This window comes from Rutidosis leptorrhynchoides, chromosome 4, assembly GCF_046630445.1.
Source record: "Rutidosis leptorrhynchoides isolate AG116_Rl617_1_P2 chromosome 4, CSIRO_AGI_Rlap_v1, whole genome shotgun sequence".
NCBI classification, from domain to species: Eukaryota; Viridiplantae; Streptophyta; class Magnoliopsida; order Asterales; family Asteraceae; genus Rutidosis; species Rutidosis leptorrhynchoides.
Window position 1 is genome coordinate 528,119,036 of NC_092336.1, and position 10,155 is coordinate 528,129,190.

The following is a 10,155-nucleotide window of genomic DNA, read 5'->3' on the forward strand; positions in this document are numbered from 1 at the left end:
AAACACCAAAGTGCTTTCGGTCAGTTCATTTTCGTTTATTTCTATATTCGATTGCGGTTCAATCTAGTCTGGCTCAGTTCCTAAAAACTATTATCTCACTCCTTCAAATATGTAATAATAAGCTCTCCGCTCATTTATGATAGATATTACACTAAACTTTGAGGAATATATCCACCATTAAAGAAAAACATTATGTTATTACACTTTGAAATTTAAATACATAATGTATAAATAGACTGTCAAATATGTTTCGGGTCAAGCAGACCCGATTCGATCCTTTTCAAAAAGATAACTCATTTTTACAATTTTGTTTTATTTATATACCTAGTTACATAATTTGAGTTTCTATTAAACTTATGCTTGCATGATTTGCTGCAAAATCGTTCAGCGGATACACAAATTATAATCTTCCTTGCTTTTCAAAAAAAAATATGATTCCAAATGTAGGAACCTGTAACATTATTTTTTGAGTCAATGAGCTAAAACCAATAGGTTTGATTTTGCTAACCGATGCAAGTTCTTGTAACTTAGGCAGGGGTTCACTTTTAATAGCTATATGCTGCTAAGTTCAAGCAAGCTTCTGCAGTTGACTTGTCTTGGTCGAGTATTTGTGTATCCGCTGAACGATTTTGCTGCAAATCATGCAAGCATAAGTTTAATAGAAACTCAAATTATGTAACTAGGTATATAAATAAAACAAAATTGTAAAAATGAGTTATCTTTTTGAAAAGGATCGAATCGGGTCTGCTTGACCCGAAACATTGTTTTCATCCCATCTATTCCTTACAGACGATAAGCCATTGTGTGGAACTTGAAAACTAATGCAACTTCATATTTAGATTTAATTTAATTACCTTGGTTTGAAATCCTCTAATAAAACCAACAAGTGCTACTTCCATTGGCTGATCACAGATTTGCTCATTGCTTTCATTTATAAAACAAGCTTGCTGAAATGAGAGCTAGGAGTTAACAAACATTTTTATCTAAATTTTTAATTGCAAGCTAAGAGTTAGCAAGTGCTACTAACATTACAATTACAGTTTCCTTTTAAACAATCCGATAAATATAATTAAAATTCTTAAATAAATCAATTTTATGAAGTTATAAGCACTTGAATGTTCTGTTAGTCACTCTTAAGTCAGTCGACATGCTTCCTTTTCAGTGTTACCGTGCGACCCATTAGCAATAGAATAAACCCTAAATCGACTTATTCTATTTCCACAAAAATCTGTTAGTTGTCTCTATATAGTTAGTCTTAACAAAGGTTAGCATACATCAATACACGAAGATACTCACAATGTTTCTCGTAAATGAGCCACGACGACTGTCCCATCTGATGCTAACCACAATTTTAAACCTCTTCTGAGAGTCAAAGTCAACCCAACCAAAATAGACACCCCAGACTTGACCACTAAGGTCAGAAGCTCCATCATCTGAATAATCAATAAAAACAAGAATAAAAATTGATTATTGATTAAAATATTTATAGCAATATTCTAAGTCAAACATGAGATTTTTCAAATGTTGAATCGTTCGACTGATCATCGATATTAGCCAGTGTTGTGAAAAACGGCCGAGACAGGCGTCGCAACGGTTTTACCATGTGCAACGGACCTAGAAACGGTCAACGCTTAGCAACGGTCAACAACGCCAAAAAGACGGTCAACAACGGCCGAGACGGTAAAAAAACGTTCAAGACGAGGTCAAGGCTGATATTGACCAACGTTGACTTTGTAAATAAATTTCAAACATAAATATTTCAAATCAAAGGCACACACACACACATATATATATATATATATATATATATATATATATATATATATATATATATATATATGTTTACTTTGAAATATTTATGTTTCAAATGTTTATGTTTCAAATATATATAAAAAGTCATTGTTGGTCAACATCCGTCTCGATCCCGTATCGACCCTGTTTTTTCCGTTTGCGATGTTTTAAGGTCCCTACCGTCTCGACCCCGTCTCGCATCTTTTTCAACCTTGATATTAGCAACAAATATGATCATAATGATACATAAATGATGAATGCAACAAAGTGGAAGAAACTCTAAACCTGAAATTTCTTGTAAAATTCCATTTGTGTATGATCCCTTAAAATGAATTGGTTCAATTGGCAATGAGTTCAACACCCCTGCAACCACGAGACACCATTTAAACTATTTTCCCCTCTATTTGAGTAGATGTGCTAACTTCAAATCACATACTTACTAGTACGACCGTTCTGGTTATGTATTATCTCAAACGGGTCAAATCATTAAAAACAGCTTATATGAAAAGTTTAGTTTGGTAACATACGGTCATCAAACGGCGGTAGTCCCCATAGTTCTGGCTGGAAATCTAATAAAGAATGAATTACGTAATCAGCTATTGAAAATTCATCTGATTCGATTTGAATAGATGGAACCGCAACCACTTGCATATTTGCAGCCTTTCCAGCTATAATCCCGACCCTGTTCATATTTAACACGTAAAAATTCATAATTACATTTATTTCATTTGTAGAAAAAGTATAAAACACCAAGAATTCACTTACATAGAATCTTCTATCACCAGACAGCAAGCTGTATCTACACCCAATTTATTTGCAGCTTCCAAAAATCTAATGTTGATATCATCATTGTCACAAAACATTATTATAATTTACATGATTAAAGTTGCGAGGTAAACGACAAAGAAATCAAGTAATAGAATGCCGAAGGAATCGTATGAAGTGCGTACATGTCTGGAGAGGGCTTCCCTGATTTGACATGATCACTTGAGAGAACTACTGAAAAATAGTCTTTCCAACCTATCGTAACACAGGTAAACAGAATTCAGTACAAAAAAGTATCAAGTCTGGTTTATAGCTATTAAATCCACAGGATAATAAAACAAGGGGGAAAAAAGGTAGAAAGTTTTTCCTGTTTGGGCTATCCAAGAGGGCGAGTAATCCGACCCGATACTCTGATGTACGCAACCCAGCAGGATTACTATCTGGCTGTTTCCAACCCATCCAATAAAACAAGGGAAATGATGCATAAAAATGTTTGTGTTCAACCAAAAAAATTAGATCGATACAACATTTAAGTTATGTAGATGTAACAATGCATATGATTTAACCATTCAAGTAGGGATTAACCGTTTTGTTTTTTCTTCTCAGAAGTAAGAAATTAACATTTCTATACATACAATCCTTAGTTTTTATAATGCGGAGTACATCTCAATTTGACATGTTTAACCACCATATATGGGTCCATGTTGTCACCTCTTTACTTTACATGATATAATGATGATGACTTAATTTTTTTGAATTAATATGAATTGGAAAGATTTAAGGAACACCAATAAACAAGCGAAAACAGATGCTACCTTTTTGGGAAGATAATTTGAATTCCACATTCTTTCCTCTAGAGTTTGAAGCAAGTGCAAATGGAACTCCATGCTTATGAAGATGCTTAATGAGGCGATTTACACCTGGATGTGGTTTGGCTTGCAGCCACCTATAAAAAATCCATATAACTATTTAGGTAACAAGTTACACTTATCAAACATATCAAATTCATCAGTCTAGAGATGCAGATCTAGAACAAATTTTAGGCTAAATAACAAGAAAAGGAATCAATAGAGCACGAATCGAAAGAAACAAATCAAACCAACGCGCTTCTGCGTGAACGGTATCCGTTGCCTTAGAACCGGGGCACGCTATGTTAAATCTCTTTGCAAATGTGGCAAGATGCCCAACCCATTACCGAGTGGCGGAAGCAAGAATTTTTTCACCGGGGCAAAAATGGAGACTTTTGGGCAAAAAAATCCACTGGGGGTAAAATCGAAAAATTTAAAATTTTTGCACTAAAAGTTACAAATTCATTGGAGTCAAGTGCCCCTGCCACTACATATTTTCGCCCCGCCATTACAAATTAAGCTAAGCGTCAATTGGCTTAATGCATATTTGCATTATTATAGAGTTTATTAAGAAAAAGAACTAACTTATCATAATACATGGGCATGATGGCTTCGGAGTATTGTTGAGGCGTAATCGGAAGATCGTAGTCTTTAACAGTTGCGATTGCTGACTCACGGTGTAGCATCCCAAATCGTTTGCTTTCCTTCTCCAAATCCACTTGTTTTCCATATCTAACAAGAAACTCTTTTAATATATCCTGTGTAACTAGCTCTTCATTCAATCACACCCAAAATGAGTTACATTTTACACGAAATAATTATATAACATGACTAATGAAGACGTGTAATTTGTAAAGTAGAATGAATGTATACCTGTGTTTAAAAGGGTGCCATCTAAATCAAAAATCACTGCAGATATGCGACAGTATTTCATGGTTTGAGATAGTAATGGGATTGGAAACAAACTTTGAGGAAGAAGAATGTAAATTGATTGATTTATTGAATAATTGATTATTACTAGTTTTGATATTATATTATTCGCATATTTGGTGCAATGTTCTAACTAGCGTAACAGGTGAGCAGGAGATGCTTGATTCCCGCCACTAGTTATTATTATTATTAATTATTATTATTATTATTATTATTATTAATTATTAATTATTATTACTATTATTATTTTAATTATTATTAATTATTAATTATTATTAATTATTATTATTATTATTATTATTATTATTATTAACCTTAACCTTACATACTAAAAAAGATGGAAAATATTGTAGTTTTAACCATATTTGATTGTAGTTTTAAGTTTGCGCCCACATTAAAAGAGATGAAAAATGTTGTAGTTTTAACCATATTTGATTGTAGTTTTGAGTTTGCGTCCACATTATAAACGGTACCTCAATTTTGCCTATATTTTCACAACGGTCCCTCAAATTTACACTTTTTAAGGGGTAAAAATTGTAAATATATAATTTAATTAAAATATAAGAAACTTATTTCACCCGAATTTATAACGGACCCTATCTTCTCGCTGGGTGCGAGTTAAATTTTTCAGAGACCACCGTTCAACTCGGAAAAATCTTACGAACCAACGAGACTAACTACACGCGAAACAGACACTTCTCAAAAAACGCTAAACACAACGACAACCTGTATCTTCCCGCTAGACACGTGTTAAATTTTTTCGAGGGCAGCGTCAGACTCGAAATAATTTTATGAACAAAACGATACTAACTACTAGGGGTGGTCAGTATTTGGTTTGAAACTGTGGAACCCGAAAACCAAACCGGAAAAAAACCAAACCGAATTTGATAAACGGTTTTCGGATCGCGTCAAACCGAAACCGAATTTGAATTTGGTTTTCGGTTCGGTTTTCGGTTTTGAAAATTCTGAATTCGGTTTAACCGAAAACCGATTTCAAAACCGAATTCAAAATTTTTATATATTTAATTTGTATATTTATGTTTTAGTGTCATTATAATTTGGGATTCAATCAATAAAATATATTCTCACCCATATGAAGATTTGGTAGCTCACATTATAATTATGTTACTTAAATTATTATGTTCTTCTTCTTAATAACAGAAGCAGTAAACGCCATAATTAAGCTATAAATATTAATAAATCATCGAATTCTTGATAATTTAATAATACGTCATTGTTTTAGGATATAAATAACTAAGACATCAGTAACGCCACAATTAAACTACCAACGTTCTCAGTTTTTTCATAATATTCGGTTTTAACCGAAAACCGAACCGAATCCGAATTTGAATTCGGTTTTCGGTTTGGTTCGGTTTTAAATTTGAATTCGGTTTTCGGTTTTGCCTAAAAAAATTTTAAAACCGAATACACCGAACCGAATAAACCAAACAAACCGAAAACCGAACCGATGAACACCCCTACTAACTACGTTCGAAACGGACACTTTTTAAAAAAAACGCTAAACACAACGACAGCCTGTATCTTCCTGCTCGCCGCAAATTAAATTTTTTCGCCAGCACCATTTGCCTCGAAATAATTTTATCAACAAAACGAAAATAACTACGTTCGAACCAGACAGATTTTAAAAAACACTAAAGACGACGACACCAACAACGACACATAACAGATGGCCCGTTTTCCCTTCTGTAAATAAAACTGCGTTAAATATGAATACGCCGGCCGAAAGTTCCCGCCGCATCGCGCGGGCCGGTCCGGACTAGTACATATACTAATTGTGGTGTGGTTTGTGGAGTTTTGGCTGCCCCACCAAATAAAACGACACCCACAAAACTCAAACCCAAAAAATGCAAAACAACCCCCCAACTATAACCAACTTAATAAAAAACACCATGTACTCTGGGGGATAAAATGTAAATTCCCTAACTTAAAATAAAAACTCCTCCAAAACCTTTCGACAGCCCGTATCTTCCTCCTCACTCCGAGTTAAATTTCACCAAACACTCCGTTAAACTCAAAATATTTTTACGAACAAAACGAAACTAACTACGTTCGAAACGGACACTTTTCAAAAAACGCTAAACTCAACGACAGCCCGTATCTTCCCGCTCGCCGTGAGTTAAATTTTTCAGACATCACCGTCAGACTCGAAATAATTTTATGAACAAAACGATACTAACTACGTTCGAAACGGACACTTTTTAAAAAAAAGCTAAACACAACGACAGCCCGTATCTTCCTGATCGCCGTGAGTTAAATTTTTTCGCCAACACCGTCAGGCTCGAAATAATTTTATCAACAAAACGAAACTAACTACGTTTGAACCGAACAGATTTTAAAAAACACTAAAGACGACGATACTAATATCGACGCATAATACATGGGTCGTTTTCTCTTCTGTAAATAAAACTGCGTTAAATATGAATACGCCGGCCGAAAGCCCCGCCGCATCGCGCGGGCCGCCCCGGACTAGTTATTATTATTATTATTATTATTATTATTATTATTATTATTATTATTATTATTATTATTATTAATTAATACTATTATTAATTTCAATTATTATTATTATTATTATTATTATTATTATTATTATTATTATATTATTATCATTATCAACAACACTATTAGTGATGAGACTGGAACTATTCACAATGGTATCACCGTAAATATCCACAACTTCAAGGGTATTTTAGTAAAAAAATTAAATTTCTTTTTCCTTTTAAAAAAAACTCTTTTTCAATTTTTTTACCTTTATGTTTTAAACGTTCAATTAACCGATCTCTAACTGACCAAACCCATTAACCGATCGAACACCCCGCAGTAAAGCGTGGGTTTGTTTTACTCGTTATTTACTCATAAGTTATAAAAATATATGTAGGAATGTTAGAACTGATAAACCGTTAACCCTAAATGATCAAAGCTTAATGGGCTAATTGATCAAAACTTAATGGGCTAATGGATCAGAATTTAATGGGCTAATTGGGAAGAAAGGCTATTGACCAAAAAGCTCATTATTTTAACGAACTATAACAATTCACCCTCATCCAAAATGCCCTCACAAGTTGCAAGGTGCCTTGCGAGCCTTGCGGCTTGGGCAATGACCAATTATCATCGAGAAAACTCAAGTTGTGAACGATTGTGGTCAAGTTGCAAGGTGCTTGCGAGCCTTGTGACCGCTTATAAGTTGCTATAGTACCTTCTAAAATGTGATTAGTTTAATTCTCCATAATTATTGACTAAAACCAAATGAATCCTCTCAATCAATATGAACTGCATTATACCACTCGAAAATTACACATTTGTACATAAATTACAACCCGCAATATGAGTTCGTTTTTTGAATAAAAATTGGGAGGTTGGTTTTGATGAAAACAAATAGATCTTTGAAAAATACACACTTTAAAAAAAAAACACGATGCCTAAATACGAGATACAGATCAAAAGTTATAGCAATCTGAAAATTTTCGTTTATGCTCAACCGCTCCAAGTCGCAAGGTCGCAAGAGCACCTTAAGACTTACAATGAAATTTTGGCTATTTTCTTATTTTATGGGCAAATTGTTATGGTTCGTTTGAAAAAATGAATGTTTTGGTCAATAGCCCACGTAAGAATGTGTAGACGAACGTAGAGAGGATGAGGCAGTGTGTGGGACCATGTTTATGTTGTGTGTGCACTTTTCACGTCTAAGGTTTTTAGTAGGTATTAGACCACTACTTATCATAACTAACATTTTTTTGTTATATCACAACTAACTAGTTTATTACTTGAGATTTTGCGAGACTCACACACGAGTTGATATTAAATAGAGTATTTTTCTAAAAGAAATATATAATACATATTAAAAAAAACACTTGCGGAGTTAAAATTGAACAATGTTATATAGTTATATAAATATGATAAAAAAAATGATAACAAATCATTCGATTATTTCAATTAAACTTTATGAAAAAGATAAAACACTCATAGTGTTGGACTACTTCATAATGTTATATGTCTAATTATAATGATTTATCTTAAGTGTGTAGATAATAATAACTAGTTATAAGTTGTTATTAAGATGTATAGGGGTGGTCCACGTGCAGTGACGAATCTAGGTTTCGTAGTCACTGGTTGTGACGCCCCGTACAAAACCATCGTGTATGGTTCATCAACAACAGGATCATTACAAGGTCAAACACTACATGCTGTTTGAAAACCAGTTTTGCATTCATAAAAGATAGCCTTTTACAAAAGATAACGTGACACCAAGGTCGTTACAAAGTCATTGTTTGAAAATAACAAAAGTTACGAATGCAAAAGAAAAGTTCCATGATTGAGACATCTCTAAGTAATGCAGCGGAAATCTAACACAGCAGGTCCATAACAGCAAGTCTATAACACCAAGACTGCAATTCTAACAGCGGAAGCAACATCGTCTAAGCACCTGAGAAATACACGCTTAAAAGTCAACACGAATGTTGGTGAGATATAGTTTGTAATCAGTAAAGTAATGTAGACCACGAGATTTCAGTGCTTCAATCAGCAGTTTAAATCAGTATGAAAAGTATATGCTTAACCGTGGGCACCTGGTAACTAGACTTAACGTATGTATATCACCCCCTAAAAGTGCACTTGGCGAGTGCGTTTGTCCTCGAAGTATTAAACACCCGTTGAATGCTAGCGCGACTAGCCCGAGTGAGGTTGTCAAACCCTATGGATCCATATCTAAGATTCGCGTTCACGGTTAGGAAACCAATGATTAAACGTTACCGTGCTAAGGGGAATCTTTGTGTCGTTATATCACCCACACATATGTAAAGTTTAAGTACTCGTGTCTAGTATGTAAAACGTAAAAAGCGCATGTATTCTCAGTCCCAAAAATAGTAAAAATAAAAAAGGGATGCTATAACTCACAGTGAATAAGCAGTAAAAGTCGATATGAAACGTATGCAGGTAGTAAGTTGGTCCGAAAGGTCGTCAACCTAAGTCAAAGGTCACTAGGTCAGTATGTTGTCTCAAAAGGGTAAAAGTGAATAAATTAAGTTTAAGTGTCATCATCAACATCATCATTATCATCATCATTCATCAACACTAAGGTAAGTTTAACAAGAATAGAGATCGAAACAAAAGGCTGACTTCGGACAGCTGTTACGACCTCTATACAAATCGAAAAGACGCGTAGTCAGTGGCCATGGCTCTGTATGTGGGTCCTCTAACCGCTGACCAATTTTTAGAACCTAACTTGTCTTCGTTTGACCATGGAGACGGTTTAAGTGCGAGTAGGTCATAAATTTCAGCACAACGTTACAAAGACGTAGTGACTTTCGGAAGGCTATAAATCCTAAACCGTATATCGGATTAAGTCAAGGCCTAAACTAAAAGTCATCTAATCGAAACGAAATATCTGAAAATCAATTTTCCCGAAGCCCGAGAGTCTGATCAGACCCCAAAAAACAGCAAACAAGTGCTCCGGTGAGATTCTTGGTGCTTGATGCTCATCACGGTTCTCATCCTTGATGCTTGTAAGCTTCAAGTGTACAACTCTTTGATGATTTAGCATCACTTTGACCAAGGTTCAACCATAAATACATAACTAAGAGTAAAATCTGTCATTCTACAAGTTTTGAACATCAAGATTGCCTCTTTATTCCATAGATCCAATAAAGCTTCAACCTTTGTCCATTTTACACAAGTTTATGCATCTCCATCATATGTGATGATGAAGACTTGATCTTTATCATCACAACAAGCATAAAAAGGTTCCAAGTAAGTGAGATCTACAATAGTAACTTAGATCTCAAGTATTAAGAAAACCCTAAGC

The 10,155-nt window shown here is 34.3% G+C and overlaps 1 protein-coding gene across 2 annotated transcripts; it reads right to left on the reverse strand.

Annotated features, from left to right (window-relative positions):
- Positions 1 to 313: 313 nt before the first annotated feature.
- On the reverse strand, positions 314 to 4,381 carry LOC139844977 (bifunctional riboflavin kinase/FMN phosphatase-like). 2 transcript variants are annotated; one of them, XM_071835197.1, is made up of 10 exons: positions 4,278 to 4,381; positions 3,990 to 4,176; positions 3,372 to 3,502; positions 2,742 to 2,811; positions 2,557 to 2,622; positions 2,319 to 2,473; positions 2,077 to 2,154; positions 1,297 to 1,433; positions 855 to 947; positions 314 to 632 (listed from the first exon to the last, which is right to left on the reverse strand). In XM_071835197.1, the coding sequence occupies exons 1-10, from the start codon at positions 4,336 to 4,338 to the stop codon at positions 546 to 548; spliced, it is 1,065 nt and encodes a 354-aa protein (XP_071691298.1). In that variant the 5' UTR covers positions 4,339 to 4,381; the 3' UTR covers positions 314 to 545. The 2 variants fall into 2 exon arrangements, with proteins under 2 accessions (XP_071691298.1, XP_071691299.1); XM_071835198.1 differs by having other exon boundaries at positions 3,990 to 4,136; positions 4,278 to 4,370.
- Between the last annotated feature and the right edge of the window lie 5,774 nt (positions 4,382 to 10,155).